Below are 16,883 nucleotides of genomic sequence, written 5' to 3'. Positions count from 1 at the left end.
CTGCCGGCGAGTCCTGCACTTCCCTCGCTTGGCGATTAATTCTCACTAACAAGACTTGGCAAGATGTCGGGTGAATGAATCTGGCTTCAGTGAGGGCCCATCGCGTGCGCACACAAGCCCCCTGCCAAAAGCGGCCTCTGGGAAATTAAATGCATAACTAAAAAGGGGCGGGGGAGAGGAAATGCTTTGTGACCTGGAAAGAGAGATGCAAAGAAACCTGAATGGGCGCCAGCGTTCACTAAATCCTTTCAAAAGGTCGCTCTTTGCGCGTACATTTTTCAGGGTCTAGCTGTACGACAAATGTATACCCTGTTATTTCCAGAGAAGGCAATTCACAAGCGTGCAACATGGGGGCGAGGGCTTCCCCTAAAGCTGAAAAACGTCGCTCCCCACCCCCACCCCCAGGCTTAAACATCTTTTACGAAACGTGGGCCGGAGGGCCGCCCAGGTCTCCCCGGTAGAAGCCACGTTCCGGCAATTAATGCCTCCCTCCGGGTGGTAAAGCACCAAACCCCACACCTCATCCCTATTCCTGGCCTTCGGGCGGGAGGGCTGTCTTTCATCTTCTAAATTGGGGTTTGCCCACGTTCCTCGGGAAACCGTAAAGCTGATTTATTGGCTTAAAGATGGAAATCGATCACGCTAATGCGTAAGGTAACGTCTGAGAAATCGCATTTTAAAAAACGACTGGCCGGGCCGAAAGCGCACGGTAAGTATGGGGCGAGGAGGTCCCAGGCCCTGCCGGGCCAGCAGCGATGCCTGGGTGCTTCCGAGAGACCTCCGAGACAGCTGGGAGCCGGGAAAACGAAGAGGGATGAAACCTCACACCCGAGTCCCGGCCGCGGCAAGACCGCTTGTCGGCGGGCTGTTCTCGGCAACGAAAGCCGAGCGGCGTCGGGCAGAGCGCGCGGCTGCGGCCGGGGGCCGCGGAAGACAGAACGAGGCCGCCGCGCTCCATTCACAAGGTCCGGGCGCCACAGCTCCCAGGCGGGTCGGAGGCCGCCTCCCTCTCTCGGTAGGTCTCAGTTTTATGAATGGGCCCGGCCGCGAGCGCCCTGTTTACTCCGGTCTTTGTGACGTCGCGGCCCCGTGACCCGGCGCGAGCTGCTGCGCTCCATTCACGAGCCGCGGCGGGGGCGGGGGAGGCCAGGCCGGCGGCCCGGAGCTGGGGGCGGCGCCAAGCCGAGAATGGAGAGAGGCGGAGTCTCGGGAGGTAGTAATGAATCTCGCCTCCGCCGGGAGAGCGGAGGAGCCGTAATAAGTCTTTAAGCCGAGGAGGGAAGTCTGGTTGGGGCAGTGCGCGGAGCTCAGGCGGAGCGCAGGAAACGGCAGTGCGCGCACGGGCGGCGGCGGAGCAGCGCAGCCGGCAAAACACACTCCGGGCGATAGCAGAAGGGCGCCGGTGTCCTCTCCCGTAAACACACTCCCCTCCCGCCACCTCCCCTCGCGCCGCCCGCCCGCCCGCCCGCCTTGGCGCCCGCGGCCGCTCGGACTGCTATGTAACTGCGAGGCTGCGGGAGGAAGGGACTGGGGAGAAGAGGTTGGCCCGGGAGCCTCCGGGGGCCGAGTTGACCGGCACTCGTGCAAGCGCCTCCGCTTAGCCCTCGCTCGCTCGCTCGCCCCTTCCTATAGCCTCCTTGGCCCGGGCGCTCTTCGCTTCCTCGCGTGCCCAGCAGCTGCGATTCCCGGCCACCATGGTGACGATGGAGGAGCTGCGAGAGATGGACTGCAGTGTGCTCAAAAGGCTGATGAACCGGGACGAGAACAGCGGCGGCGCGGTTGGCAGCGGCGGCCACGGCGCGCTGGGGCTGCTGAGCGGAGGCAAATGCCTGCTGCTGGACTGCAGACCGTTCCTGGCGCACAGCGCGGGCTACATCCGAGGTTCTGTCAACGTGCGCTGCAACACCATCGTGCGGCGGCGGGCCAAGGGCTCTGTGAGCCTGGAGCAGATCCTGCCGGCCGAGGAAGAGGTGCGCGCCCGCCTGCGCTCCGGCCTTTACTCGGCAGTCATCGTCTACGACGAGCGCAGCCCGCGCGCCGAGAGCCTTCGAGAGGACAGCACCGTGTCGCTGGTAGTACAGGCACTGCGCCGCAACGCCGAGCGCACAGACATCTGCCTGCTGAAAGGTAAACGTGGACCCCGCGGAGCGAACTGGAGGGGAGGTGTCGGGGGCCTGGCGGCCTGAGCCTTATTTGGCGTGGAAAGGGGTACCCGGGTGACCCCGGGCTGCCAGGATCCCGGTGCGCTGCTTTGTGCGCGTTGCGGTGCGCGGGTGCGTGGCTGTGCGAGTGCAAGCTCCCCGTCCTCCGGGACTGTGCGGGCGCGTTTCCCTGGTCACCTGCAGGTCCTCCCGCGTCCTGACGATACCGCGCTTGCTTACACTCGCTAAGGGTTCTGGCGTGGAGAGCAAGACGACTCCTCTCCTCGGCCTCTCTTTGAATTTCGGAAAGTGCTCCGGGTGCGGACGGGGACAAGATAGGCCGGCTGGCTCGGGGAGTTGGGGCCAGCTACCGAGTCTCATCCCGAGAATAGCAGCGTTGGGGAATGGGGGAAAGGGGGAAAGGAGTGAGCGCCACAGTGCGATTGGCTCCTCAGGTTCGCCCTTGGTAGGAACGAAAATTGGATGGCAAACTGTCAGGAGCGTTGCTTGTGTTGCCGCCCGCTGCCCAAGTCCGAAGTCTCCTGGAAGATGGCCAGCTCCTTCCGCCGCGGCCTAGAACCCGGCTGTGGGAGCGGGAGACTGGAGGGGGACTGGATGTCTAGGGGACGCCGGGCGGAACCGTGCCTTGCTCCCTGCCAATCCAGGCAGCGGAGAATTACGACCTTTTGTTTAGAGACACCGTTCGCGAACATCTGATGGCGGCGCGTGTCCGATTTAAGTGAACCCTAACGAAAATCTTGGCGCGGGGTGTGTGTAGGGGTGTCTAATCTGGCGGTCGGAAACTCCGGAAGGACAGCGTGCGATCTTGTTCGAGTCTCTGGAGGGACTTCGCGGGCCGCACCTGCCGGGCGGGCCGGCGGGCTGCATTTGCTGCGCAGCGCTGGGTGCGGGCGCGCGGGACGTGGGGTCGGGGCGCCCCCTGCCGCACCGCTCCCCTCCTCCCGCGGGCTGCATTCCGCGCATTCTTTTGCCCGGGTCGGGTCTTCGTTTCCGAACCCAGAGGCATTTCAGACTCAAGTCCTCAAAGAGCCGCAACTCTCCCTGCTGGCGCCCTTCGCCCCCTCCTTTCCTCTCCGGACCTGTGCGACCCAGAGGAAGGGAGATGGGGGCGGAAACCTCCCTCCCGCCCCTTCCAAAAAGCACAACAAGACTGCTCAGTGCGGGTGAGCCGGGCTTGCCCAGCTAGACAGCGGGGGGCTTTGTTCTCGGCAGTTGTTTCCTGACCATTTGACCTGTCAGCTGCTGGGGAAATGCTGCTGTTGACCTGTGGTTGAACTGTTAAGGCGATTTTGCTGATTTTTCTTTCTTTTTCCGTGAGGGCCGCCTTTTGCATCTCCAGTTGAGCTCAGACCCTCTCCCTTTAACTTAAAGCGCTTTAGGAGCGGGTGCCTGGAAGGGGTTTGTCCCGGAATGTCTGGGCGAGGAAGGGTTGACCTTGCCCACCCGGGCCCCGCACTCTCACTCGCAGCATCCCCGGGCGGCCGGGTCTGGCCGGGACCACTAGGCGGGCGTCTGCGCTATTGTTAGGGCTCCTCTCCGCCTCTGCCCGGCCTGGTGCTGGCGCGGGTGGGCAAGCCGAGAGGTTTTCCTCCTGCACGCAGTCCCCTTCGGGAGGAGCGGCTGACCATGCTGCGCCCAGTGCCGGCAGCCCTCGAGGGCCTCCTGGTCCCCGACCCTGAATCCAGGACCGGCAAGAACGCCTCAGGGCCAAGCTGCCACCAGCCCCACATGGTGACAGGCAGGATTTTTTTTTTTTCTCCTAGAAGAAATCTGGAGGACGCCCGCCCCGGAGCAGCAGCTTGGCCCTAGGGCTTCAAGGAGCGCCTGACACTTGGGCCCTGCTTCCGGGGCGGGAGGCATATTTTCAAGGTGCTCCCTCGGAGACCCTCGAGCCAGACTGGTTCTGAGAACCTCCCCGCTCTGGAGTTTCAGGGAGAGGTAAACACTGACGGACAGACTGGGTGGAACTGGCCGCCTGGGGCTGAGAGTCCATTGGTGAGTGGTGCGATTCCTGACTTGCGGAAAAGAAGCGTTTCTTGCGAGGCCTGCCTCGCTGTTTGTCCCAGTGGGGCAGCAGGAGCACCCCTGCCTCTCAAGGGCCGCGAGCTTCCAGATGGATTTGCAGGGGTCTAACCCTGGGCCCCAAACTTGCCAGGATCCTCCCACCCCAGTTCAGCCGACCTAGAGAGGGAGCACGGTTCAAAAAGTCGGAGGCGGGGGTCCAGGCTTGTTGAGTAGTGCAGGACAGCAGCGCGGCTCACTGGGCCTTGTTTACTTGGCTTCTTTTTGTGTGCGGGCAGAGCAGAGCTGTTTTTAAGGCAGTTCCTTTCCTCCTCTGTCCTGGCCTGGGGGCTAAGGAAAGGTGACCCTGGAGAGGGGGAAAGAAATCGCCAGTGTGCTGCCCACCCCTGTGGGAAGGTGCAGTCTGGCCAGGAAAGCTCGGGCTGTCCCCAGAAACGAGGCTTGCACGTGGAGAAAGCACTCCTGTGGAAGACATGTGGCTTCCTGAGCGCAGTCCATAGCCCGGGACCTGAAGGGGAATGAAGCAAGGGAAGAAAGAGAAAAAGCCTTTTAGGTAATCTTAAGTAAATGGGCGACTGGGTTCCCACCGGAGTTGCTCTTTTTATTTTCTGGCTGGGAACTGAGGACACGTGTGTGTCTCATGGTCCCTGCCGGGTGGACTTGGAGGCAGAGGGGCAGGAGGGACAAGGGGCACATCCGGTGGTGGGGGGTGTCTGCCTTCCATGGTGTGTGCCTGGGGACAGTAAAAACAGCAGGTTATTTGTAGACATGATGTCATCTTTCCCAGAGAAAAATTATCCAATAATCAACTGCATTTGATAACCCGGTTCACTTTGAAACAAAGTGATTGGTTACTTGTTTCGGGGAGCTGGTAACTGATCCCACAAATAAGAATTAGAAAAGACGAGTAAAAACTTTCCTGAGCACCCGGAAAGCTTTGGCTTACACTGCATACTTGCTAATGCTAACCAACTTGTGTTAAAAGAAGTAACAAAAATTTTACCATATTTTATTTTTTTCTAGTAAGAGATTCCCGTTGGGGTCATTTTTAAAAAAGTTCTTTTAACTTAAAGTCCTGTCAGGCATCTTTAGGGACAGTTTAGAAACTTAAGTTTTTCAGCTATTATGACAGTGCATGCCTCTTTTGAAATCCCTTCCTGTCCGTAAATCTTTGGGTTAAGATTCCCCTTGGCCTTTAAAATCAAACAAACAGAAAGCATGACAAAAATGTTCTCACCGTAAAAGAAGTCATTCTTTAACCCAGGATCCTTAAATAACAGATTAATCTATTACACAAACAGATTTCAGGTCTAAAAAATGTTATCTCACTCCCCTCTTGTCTAGAATTCACCACCTGACTTTTGTCAGTTCTTAATTGAAATCCTAATTGCAAAGCTGTCCTGGAGGAGCCTTTCAGATCAATTGGGAAGGTCATCCAGATCGGTGGTAGGGAACCTAGGAACCTAAGGCTGCAGAGGGCTGTTTGTATCCTTGAAAGGTCTAACAGGTTTGCTGCCACTGATGTAGATATTCTGGCCTCTCCCTTCAGCTTGGAACGCTCCTGTATCCTCTCCTTACAGTCCTGGGCCTGACCATGTGTTGAATTGGAAGGGGGAGGGGCACTCTACAAGCAGCCTGGTGACTCTGGCCACTTTTTCTGTCTTTTTCTTCTCTGTTAGCATCTCCTGCTATTTCAGTGGCATAGCTGATAGCTTTCCTATCTTTTATATGCAAAGGGGAAGTGCAGGGTTTCTGTTTGCAAACATACCACACGTCTCTGTCAGCCAAGGTTTGGGAACGTTTGCATGATAAAATGGTAAATCTGAAAGATTATTTCCAACCCCTGTTATTATTTGTTACGTAATTACAACAAATGAAGCAAATCCACCGTCAGGCAGGCATCACAAGAATTGTAGTTTTCCAGCTAACAGGAGTGAGTAAAATCAGGGTGTAGGTGTGAATGAAGAGCACAGACTAGATCTTAAAGAGACCTGCAGGGCCTCCTGGGCTTGTCTTTCATCCTATAGGACAGGCGGCTGCACCTACCAATGTGGACTGCACAAAAAACGGGGACAGAGAAAGGTTGGCCATTTTAAGGAGCCAAGAAATTCCTTTAAAAACGCAGAACATCTGAAACCAGATAGCCATTTTCCTTACTGGGAGGAGTTCCCAGCTAACAAAGAGGAAGCATGACAGGAAGACAAGTTCTCTCTCCAGCGGAAGCCAGCTCGCTGAACACAGCAGATAGCACTAGAGGACTAGGGGAGACCGCAGGCAAGACCCAACCCCGGATAAGCAGGAACCAGCCAGCTGGCCTCGGACTTGCAAGTCTCTGGGAAGTCCCAAGGTGAGACTGGACCACACTTTCACCTTGGGAGAATTTTAGGTACATTTAAAAACACTGCTTAGCATTCACATGGTTGCATGAGTTGACTTATACAAATCAAACTTCCCAAAGGCAAATGACCTTCAAACAACCCAGACTTAATTGCTGGGTCAGAGTAGGGTTATGGGACCTGTCTGGGAGCAGCTGATAACATTAGTGTTACTGAGAGGGTAAAGGGACAAAGTGGCCACCCTGTTAAGATCCATAGCCATAGACACCACCACACGACAGTTTTATCCACCCCAGAGCCCACTGAGAGTCCTATTATGGCTGCATTATCAGCACTAATCAGCCTTCCCTTTGTAAAACACTTTACGTTAATTATCTCCTGTTCCTTCAAGGGTTAGCAGTCCTAGAGGATTTGTGGCTGGGTGTGCGTTCTTTAAACTTTGAAAATGGCTTTGCTGGGTGTGAGGGAGAGGAAAGGAAAACCCAGCAGAGCTGAAATGTAGGTGTAGTTATTTCTCAAGTAAGTTGCATCGCAGTCCTTCCTTTTTGTCCTTCTTCATCATTTTGAAGTTCAGAAATGGAGGAATAGGAAGTATATTCTTAAAGATGGGAGAAGCAGGTCAAAATTCATGAGCATATTTGCTTATTCACAAGAGAGAAACACAGATTTTAGGTACTATACCTGCTGCTCAGGAGCTGCAGAACTGACCAGGAAATAAGTAGATTGTGGGCAGGTAGAATCACACTGACATAATCTGGAATTCTTTCATTTTAAGGGCAGATGTTTGAAAGTGCTTATTCCCACAGCTAGAGCTGGGGCTTGTCTTCAGATCTGTCTCTATCTGCTTTGGAACACCTGTAGGACCCAGGACACTGGGTCCGAGAATAGGGTGGAAATCAGCTTTAGATGAAATGTGATCTAAACCCCCTGGTGTGGCTGTAATACTTGCACTGCACTGATATGAGGCTCAGTCCTGAGACAGAGGGGAAGAAGTTCTTACAGTAGCAGTCTTTTTCCACACATCTTCATTGTGTGGAATTTACATCATAATCCCCCAGCAGAGTAAGTGCATACACTCTTGAAATAAAATGACAACGAAATGACACACTCTTTAAATGTAATACCTTCTGCTAATTTGCATTCTCTTCTGCTTCTTTTCTTTTTTTAGGAAATATTGGTCATGGCTCCTTAATGACCACACTGGATAGACGTTCTTGTGATAAGAGCAGAGCTTGGTGAAATGTCAGTGGTGTCCTGCTGGGATCCATTCTGTTTCTGTGTGTGTCTCACTTTGGGACACCAGCAGGCTGTGGCCACAGGAGGAGGCCACCGGCTAGGGGTGACAGGCAGCGAGAGTAGAGCAGCAGGGTGGGCTCCACAGAGCCAGGGTGGAAGTATGGCTTTACGGCCCCAAACTGAATGCTGGCCCTGCCCTTACTGGCCCAGGGCCCACAGGTAGGTTCCTTGGCTGCTTGTATCTCAGCTTTCTGTTTTGTAAAATTGGGGCTCAGCACACTTTCATGGGGGCTGGTGGACACACGTGGAAAGTGCACTGTAAAATAAACGGTACCTTTTCACAATGCCCTTCTTTTCATAGTGCTGGGGATACAACTCAACCTCATACCCCACGTGGCCATCATTTTTATGGACATCGATGATACCCAAGATGGCCCCAGGGCTGGGCCTTGTAGGGTGTAGACTTGACTGGCTTCTTCCCTCTTGTGTGGATAAATGCCTACTTGTGCTCACCGTGCTGTACAACCTTGGCTTCCTCGTCCTGGAGGCTCCTCGTATCCACCTTCGACCCACAAAGCTAGCAGCAGCAGCTGGGGGGCTTTTGCTGCTTGCCCTTGGGGAGAAGGACCCCCAGTGCTCCTGTCCCTTGGGCTAATCTACTTCAGCCCTTAGTTTCTTTACAGCCTACTTCGCAGTGATCACTGCTGGGTTTCACTCTGACGGTGTCTTCCAGGCAGTCTCCATCTGCCCTGTTAACGACCTGCCTGAGAGAGAGACGTGGCACAGGGTCCTCCTCAGGCCTGGCCTTGCCTCTTCACTACATCCGGGGCCACCAGCCCCGCCTACCCTGTAGTGGGCAGCTGCTGTGATCCCCTTCTCGAGGGCTCTGCTGAGCTGGCTAGTTGACTCTGGAGGTGGTGGGTGCAAATTCCCGGCAGGGACATTGGAGTCAGGAAGTGAGATACCCGCCCTTCCTCTGACTGCAAGGTCTTAAGACTTCCTGGAGTACATCAGGAGGGCCCAGGAAAGAGCGCTGTCAGGAAGCTAGGAAGTTGCTCGCCTGACATGCACAGCCCCTTGGTCCTCTTTGGTCTTTGAGGAGCTCTACCAAGGGCACTTCTCAGCACAGGTGCCGAGAAAGGACACCTTCATTATGTGTCTGTCCAGGCCAGATGCCCAGCACTGGCTGCTAGAATCAGTCTTCCAGGGACTAGAAAGGAAGCTGAATCATCTTTTACCGGCCAGGCGGAGGCTCAGAGAGGTTAGACCATGGGTGCAGGCTGCACAGCAGGTGGTTCACAGCTTGACTGCAGAGCCTTGCCCCTTCTGCAGCTTCAATCAGTCCAGTCTGGTTCTCACGGGCTCTACCGTGGGGAGGGCATGCTGTCAGCCACGCTGTGACCTTACATACAGCCTGCCCTGGCACTGCCTTCTAGGTGGGACAGTGACCTGCCTTCTCAGTGGGAAGCCTGGGCCGGATACCATTCGCAAACCTTGCGAGTGTTCTTTACAGTGTGTTTCTCTAGGTCGGGTTACGTAATAGGCACGAAGATCATTTGGTTTAAAGCTTTGCAAGTCCTGTAGAAGTAGAGAGTGACACGCTATGTTCACCCACACTTTGTAGATCTGTCCCTTGCCCCCTCCCTCTCCAGAGTGGCAGGCATTGACTGGAGGCTTCCTGGAAGAGGCCCATGGAGGACTTGGGGTGGACACTCGCCAGCCCCCTTTCCCCCATCCTCTAGTGTCTGCACTTCCGGCAGCAGTGTTGCCAGCCTTCTATGGAAAGGGGTCGGGCGGGGTCTGGGGGCGTGCTTTGGGGTGAGGTGGCCCGAAGGTTGCCAGCACACCGGAGGCAGGCAGCACTGGCTGACCAGCAGGTTTTCCAGCCAGGAGGCTGGTCACTGTGACTCAGCAGGAAGGAGGGCCTGTGACCACAGAGATACCATTTATATCCCGAGGGATGGGGCAGAAGGAAAGAGCCGCCTCCGGTCAGAGAGGAAAAAATGGGTGCCCTGTTTCTGTAAGCCTTATGATGTGGCAAAGAATGATTTTCCTTCCCCTCAGAAGCAGCAGGACGCTGTGTTTTAGGGCCAGGATTAGGGACAAGTGCTTGAGTAATCATCACATTTCTGCTCTCTGGAAGATTTCCTGCAGACAGGCGGCACAAGGGGGCAGTGCCCTCTGACACAGTGGAAGGACTGAATGCAGCTCCCTGTCTGCTGTGGGACCGTCAGCTGGCTTGTCCTTCTAAGCTACCTGAGTGGGACTGTTCGTTAGGGTGACCCTAGTGAATTGATACAACTTCTGGTCCTATAGGAACTGCAAAATAAAAAATAAAGGGAGGGCCAGACTTCCATGGTTGATTGTTAGCAGCCCAGAGTTGCAGAGATCCCAGAACACCAGAGGCACCCAGGGCATCTGTCCCCTGAGAGGGCTACGCCTGCCTCCACTTCAGTCGGGCAGAGGTGGCGCCGGCCCAGATAGGTTGACCCTGCATGTTTTACTTCCCTCCCCGGAGGACGATCCCAGCGCCAGCCACTCTAGGGCTTGCAACTCTTAGCTCGGCAAACCCTTCCTTACCCTAAACCTGACTGTGGTGGGAAGGACTGGTTTATATGGCAGCCTGAGGCTGGCCAGTTGGCGTCTGCTCCGTTTCTGAGGCCCAGAGGGGCTGAGTTCAGGGTGAGGTGTTTTCTTCTCACACTGGCCATGTTTTCCAGAGGAAGGGCTGGAGCCAAAGGGTGATGATGATCATCTTCCCAGGCCTAGGGGCACAGCAGCAGTAACCGCAGCTGCCCATGGCCGGTTCCTCCCTGAGGAGCTACCCTGGAGAGTGCCGTGGCCTATCCCCTGCACAGCTTTCTTTGTCGTGCCTTCCTCCCACCCCGAATTCTAGACCCTCAAGCTTTCTGGACTCTCTCAGCCTCTTTCCAGTCTGATGAGGTCCTGGCCAATCACAGACTCTTGCTCTTTGTTTTCTGCAGCCTTCATCTCTAGGCACACAGCGCCACCTAATGGCAGAGGTGGAGCCAGACCGCCCCCACTTTCCTGTGAGCTCTCCTTAGCTGGTACAATTCCAGGTCTTTCTGGCTTCCTGGTGGTTCAGTGGCCTTGTTTTTTGTTTTGTTTTGTTTTGTTTTCCGGTACCGGGAATCGAACTCACGACCTTGCGCTTGCCAGGCAGGTGCTGTGCCCCTGAGCTAAATCCCCAGCCCCTCAGTGGCCTTGTTAACCTGAGCTTCTTTCTCCTTTACAGGTGGCTATGAGAGGTTTTCCTCTGAGTACCCAGAATTCTGTTCCAAAACCAAGGCCCTGGCTGCCATCCCACCTCCTATGCCCCCCAGTGCCACAGAGTCCTTGGACCTGGGCTGCAGCTCCTGTGGGACCCCCCTACACGACCAGGTAGACCTGGGGCCTGGAGCATGGGAGCCAAGGACAGGGTTGGGGGCAGCGCGGGAACACTTGGAGCAGCCTTCCTGTCAGAGCTTAGATATTTTTAAGGCCTCAAACGCAGTGCCTCAATGTAAGGAAAATGTGGTGAACCTTACGTACTGAGACGGAGTGTTTGTTCTTTGCAATTCTTTTCCTTCTTTTATTACTATCACTCAAGAAAAAATATAAAGATATTGTGCCCTGGCTTAGCCCCCAGAGTTCTGAGTGGATGAGTTAGGGCCTGCTGTACAGGAAGTTGGAGCACACTCCTTGGAGTGAGCCCCTGGCCCTCCCAGCAGGCAGGCTGCTTCTCACATGGTGTCGGTTGCAGTGCCAGTGGGTGTGAGGAAATCAGCTCAAGCTCTAGCATTTCTCCCAAGCCTACCCTTCCAGCTCTTCCAGTTTAGTGGACAGAGGGTTAAGTTCAGGGTCCAGCAACTCTGCCAGGCACACCTCATCATGAATTTAAGCCAGTATCGGGTCATTTTGCCATAACCCCTCCTCTTGTCTATGAGGCCTGCATGGCATGTGTCTGACATGCTAAGTGAGGACATATCCAAACAGATGAGCCCCTAGATCACACAGCAAAACACCGGCTGATTAGCAGGAGAAGACTTCTAGTGTTGCAGATATGCCGTGCCAGCAGTGTGCATGATGCCTCCTCGTCATGGGGAGCTGAGCCCAAGTCTTTGCTCATCCCAGCTTTTCTGCCACCCCCAGAGTGCATGGCTAGAGAAGTCCTCTAGAGCCCAGCCACCCCTCCAGGAGATTCGAGAAGGGAAGGGAACTGGAAAGGCTCTGTCCAGCAAGATCCCCCTAGGACCTAGAAAGCCCACCTCTCCCTCTGCGTCTCCAACACTTCAGCCCTTTTCCTGGAAGCCTTTTTCTCATGTTGTCTTCGGCCTTTGTCGCTTTTGTTACAGGGGGGTCCGGTTGAGATCCTTCCCTTCCTCTACCTCGGCAGTGCCTACCATGCTGCCCGCAGAGACATGCTGGATGCCCTGGGGATCACGGCCCTGTTGAATGTCTCCTCGGACTGCCCGAACCACTTTGAAGGACACTACCAGTACAAGTGCATCCCCGTGGAAGACAACCACAAGGCTGACATCAGCTCCTGGTTCATGGAAGCCATCGAGTACATCGGTAGGCTGGCCCGCCTAGGGCCCCTGGGCCGAGCGAGGGTGGCAGGGAGTGAGAGGGAACACGGGGACCTTGAGTGTTGTGGGGTCTGCCCGTTTCCCCTCCTCCCCGACAGGAAGGCCTGCCCATGGGGTGTTACGGGGTGGGAACAGGATGACACACACTTTACCCATGCTTGGCTCTTTTTCTTGCCTGGATCTCGCCATATAGATGGTAAGAGGCTTGCATGGGAAAGAAGACAAAGAATTGGGTCCCTACATTTTTTTCCTACACAATGGGGTCTAATGGGTCTGGCGTGCAATTTTCCCAAGCAGAGTGCTTTTGTGGTTAAATCTCAAAAATACCTTAGCATGGGTGGAATTTGAGTCCTCCCCACCCCAGGCTGGCACGGCTGTTCCTTCAGTAGGGGTCCTGGCTTATGCCGTGTAGTGAAGGGTGCAGTTGCTGTCTGCCCTGATCGTGCACGTTCTCATTCTCTGCCCTAGATGCGGTGAAGGACTGCCGCGGGAGGGTACTGGTGCACTGCCAGGCAGGCATCTCTCGCTCGGCCACCATCTGCCTGGCCTACCTGATGATGAAGAAGCGGGTGAGGCTGGAGGAGGCCTTTGAATTTGTGAAGCAGCGCCGGAGCATCATCTCTCCCAACTTCAGCTTCATGGGGCAGCTGCTGCAGTTTGAGTCCCAGGTGCTGGCCACATCCTGTGCTGCGGAGGCTGCCAGCCCTTCCGGCCCCCTGCGGGAGCGGGGCAAGGCCACCCCGACCCCGACCTCCCAGTTTGTCTTCAGCTTCCCGGTGTCTGTGGGCGTGCACTCGGCGCCCAGCAGCCTGCCCTACCTGCACAGCCCCATCACCACCTCCCCCAGCTGTTAGAGCCGGCCGCAGAGCTCAGGACGCACAGTTGGCCCCCAGTGAGGCTTGGGTGAGCCACACGCTTGTGGGCAGCAAGTAGGGACTGAGCAGCTGGGGGCGGGTGACCAAGCTCCGTCCCCATCCATTTCTCCTTGGCCGACCAACCACGGGGCCAGCTAGAATGGCAATAAGGACCTCGAACACACGTTCAAAGCAAACAAACAAAACACTCCAACTTAGAGCAATAACGGCTGCGTTGGCGGCCAGGGAAGACCTTGGTTTGGTTTATGTGTCAGTTTTACTTTTCAGGTAGAAATTTCTTACCTCATTTTTTTAAGCAGTAAGGCTTGAAGTTATGAAGCCCACAGACCCTGGCAAATGTGCCCAACCAGTTTCCTTACGGGGGAGGGCGGAAGGGGAAGGGAAACGAAGAAGAAAACGAGTTTGCCAGAAGTGCCTGGTTCCGTCTGCTTGTCCTCTTCTTCTTGTTGTAGTCACAGGAATTTTGATTTTTAAAAGAAACCTAGGATATGACTTTCCTTTCTAATTATTCACCAACAGGTGAGTAATTATGCTTCATAACAAAGAAAAATATTTATGATGACTTTCCTCAGAGTATGTAAGTACAAGGAGTCTAGCGGCAGTGAATTTAGAATATATTTCTGTTGGTGTCCAATAGCAGAGCACAGTAGCATGCCGGTATCCAGACAGCGGGGCAGTCAGTGGTGTCGCGTGCGTGCGTGCGTGCGTGCGTGCGTGCGTGCGTGCGAGTCTGCATGGTGGTCACTGTTCACTTGTCACCACTGAGAGGCAGGCAGGTTGGGGAGAGGGAAGGGAAAGAAAGGTGAGGACTACTTTTTAGTTATTTCTGCAGCTGGTTCCTGGGCACATAGACCATAACCGTATAGCTTTTTCTGTCCAATGGTCATTTGATGGTTGGAGCGTTTTTCTCATAGACCTGCCTAGGGCTTGTATGTGGTCTGTGATCAATGCCATATTATTTATAAGGTGCTCCTGGAACATTGGGTGCACTTCAGATTTTCCTACAGTGAAATCATCTGGCAAGGCCATGGGGGAAACCAGATCACTAGCAATACCTGAAGTGAATCCTTTTGTAAGTTGAAATACTGTCTTTCTTTTGCATAAATCGAAGTTTTTAATTTAAGGGGGTGTTTATTTGAAATGAAGTATACCAACAAATTCTTGTGTTACTAAATTCCAGTTAGATGAATTTTTAAAAGGCCCTTCATCTTTTGAATAAAAAGTGGAGTGGATGCCACATTTCAGGTCTCCTTGAAGTTGAGAGGGACAAAAAGCCCCCTTGATGGTGGGGCAGGGCAGACTCCTTGCCCAAGGCTGGCTGCTGGCTCCTGTGAAGTGCATCATGGGTACTTGGGAGCCATTTTCAATCCTTAGTTGGGCTAATTCCATTTTAAGGGGCCTTTCCAAATGGAGGAATGGCTTTAGAGGGAAAAGGACATTTTTCTGGGGGGAGGGCTTGGGGGGAGGGCAAAGGGAAGAAGCTGTGTGTTACTTCATTTGTAGTATTGTGGAACAGTGTTACGGATTAGAGCTCATTGCAAACTTGTCCAGAAATGAGAGCATTTTTTAAAGCCCTTTGAGAGTCTGGCTCTCTGAACATTCTTGCTTACCTGTAACATCAATTCTCAAGGTCAAAATTGTGCGGGAATACTGTTTCTCACCGGTACTGCAGACAGGTCTGGGTTCATTGCATTTCCTTCTGTGAACTTGTGTCGACCTATTTGTCCTGCTCATCTGTGTCAAGCCCTGCCTTTGGGAGAGGCCAGAGTTCCCACTTCCTGGTTTTAGAAAACCCACAGGTGCCCTGCTGCTCTGGGAGCTGCTTGGCTGAAGAGTTGATAGGGGAGCGGGAAGGGTTGAGGTTCCCAGATGGTAGACGCCTTTAGAGACAATACAGTTGGACATTTCCACTTCTACCTTGGTTCCTGGAAGTCACTTCATGTCTGGTGAAGCATGAGGTCAAGTGAGTTCTGCACTGCAAAAGACATCGGTGCCAAGAGCAGATGGGGAGGGCAGAGGGGCTGCAGGAGGAAGGGGCAGGAGCTCCAGAAGATTCACATTTTATATAATGAGTGTACATTTGCCAAATCTGTCCTCCTTTTTTAGACAAGATCCCAACTACATAGGTAGTGGGAACTCAGGATTAGCTCCAAATGTCTTTCTCTGCTCCCCAATTCAAGTCTTCTATCACAGTGTCAAACAGCTATTTATAAAGTCGTTTTCTTTGTACTTGATAACAGCATGACTCTTAGAAATAAAATAGGACATTGGCTTGATTGAACAAGGGAACTGTTTCTATTGTTATCTCCCTCCAGAAGTCTCTTTGATGACTTGGAACGACTCTGATGAAGACAGTACCATGGGGTCAGTCCAATGGCCAGTGGGTTTCCATAAGCAGCGGTCCCTCCCATGAAGCAGTGTCTGGTGATGGTGAATTTCTGTGACAGCCAGAAGCATTGCCACACCGATTACCAGCTTTGCTGCTGGCCACAAACAGCAGTAGGCTCATTGGGTATTTACCATAGAGAGTGAGAGTGCTGCTGATTCCCTCCCAGGATCTTGTCTGACTCTTGGGTGTTTGTGGAGGAGTCAAAGGAATGGACTGGACTTCCCCACAGAGCAGCAGTAGGCAGAAGCACTGGTAGTTCCTGGCTTCCTTTCCTTCCTGTGGCCGGCCGTTGAGCTGGGGTGCTCCATTTTCCACACAATTAGGAAGCCATGAGAAAATGCAGTGAAGCAGTGGTTCATCTTGGCTGTCCTTTCCAATCACCTGAGGAACTTTAGAAATTCTGATACCCTGGCCATTTTTGACCAAGTAAAGCAGAATTCCTGAGGGTGGGATCCAGGCATCAGCATGGTTCAGAGTTGCCAGGGGCAGCCAGCTGAGGGAGATTGCCCTTCTGGATGGCAAGGTGCTGCTGGAGGCTGGGTCTCACTGAAACCACAGCCAGGCATTTGTCCCTGGCTGTGTGATCTCCGTACCGTCCTGGCTCAGTTAAGGGACAAATTGTATTCTATGAGGACTTCCTGAATGGGGTACCTCTTCATGGTCTTCAAAAGCCAGCTGGTCTGTGGAATGTTGCTAGTAGACTGACTCTAGGGTGGCTAGGTATTGATGTTTTTCCTTCAAATTTTCTTGTCTATCAAGAAAAATGGAGTCTATTCTGAAGGTTGTCCTCCAGAGTACCCTGCCTTCCTTAAAGTTCCAGTTATTCAAGAAGAGACTTCATAAAGACAGCAACGCAATACTTGTAAATAACCCCATCTTGTAGAGTGAGGCCATTTCTACATTTCTTACACCTGTATTTCTGTAGGATGTAAATAGTTTAGGGGATTTTTGGGGGGGTTGATTTGGTTTTTTTTTTTTTTTTTTTTAGAAAAGTCCAGATGTCTGTTTTTATTTATTGCTTGAAAAAGATCATTTGAAGAAAAATAAATACATTTTCAACCACTCCTGCCTTGGTTTAAGCTCTCCTTTAACACAGACCTGCCATGACAACACAGAAGGAGGGGGGAAGAAAACCTGGGCATCCAGTAACCTCACCACTGAGCATGTGCGGTGGAGCATGGCCGAGAAGCAGTGATCCCATTTTCCCTCCCTCACACCATTCCAAGCCAGTGAGAGAAGGCCAATGCTGAGAGTCTAATGTCCCCAGTAGCAGA

General features: G+C 53.6%; 1 protein-coding gene across 1 annotated transcript; it reads left to right on the top strand.

Annotated features, from left to right (window-relative positions):
• Window positions 1–1,254: 1,254 nt before the first annotated feature.
• Window positions 1,255–16,592, top strand: Dusp4 (dual specificity phosphatase 4). The gene is made up of 4 exons (XM_005398363.2): window positions 1,255–2,127; window positions 11,013–11,158; window positions 12,112–12,331; window positions 12,814–16,592. Exons 1-4 carry the CDS (start codon window positions 1,695–1,697, stop codon window positions 13,197–13,199), a joined length of 1,185 nt encoding a protein of 394 aa, XP_005398420.1. The 5' UTR covers window positions 1,255–1,694; the 3' UTR covers window positions 13,200–16,592.
• Window positions 16,593–16,883: the final 291 nt, after the last annotated feature.

This window comes from Chinchilla lanigera, unplaced genomic scaffold (assembly GCF_000276665.1).
Source record: "Chinchilla lanigera isolate Chin_1 unplaced genomic scaffold, ChiLan1.0 scaffold00062, whole genome shotgun sequence".
Taxonomy (NCBI): Eukaryota; Metazoa; Chordata; class Mammalia; order Rodentia; family Chinchillidae; genus Chinchilla; species Chinchilla lanigera.
This window is presented reverse-complemented; position numbering and strand designations above follow the sequence as displayed.

Bases quoted from the DNA above. Each gene is read 5' to 3' on its own strand.
- Dusp4 (XM_005398363.2), top strand. From the start codon at position 1,695: ATGGTGACGATGGAGGAGCTGCGAGAGATGGACTGCAGTGTGCTCAAA. The intron at 2,128-11,012 runs GTAAACGTGGAC...TCTCCTTTACAG, and splicing joins AGACATCTGCCTGCTGAAAG to GTGGCTATGAGAGGTTTTCC. The intron at 12,332-12,813 runs GTAGGCTGGCCC...TCTCTGCCCTAG, and splicing joins GGAAGCCATCGAGTACATCG to ATGCGGTGAAGGACTGCCGC.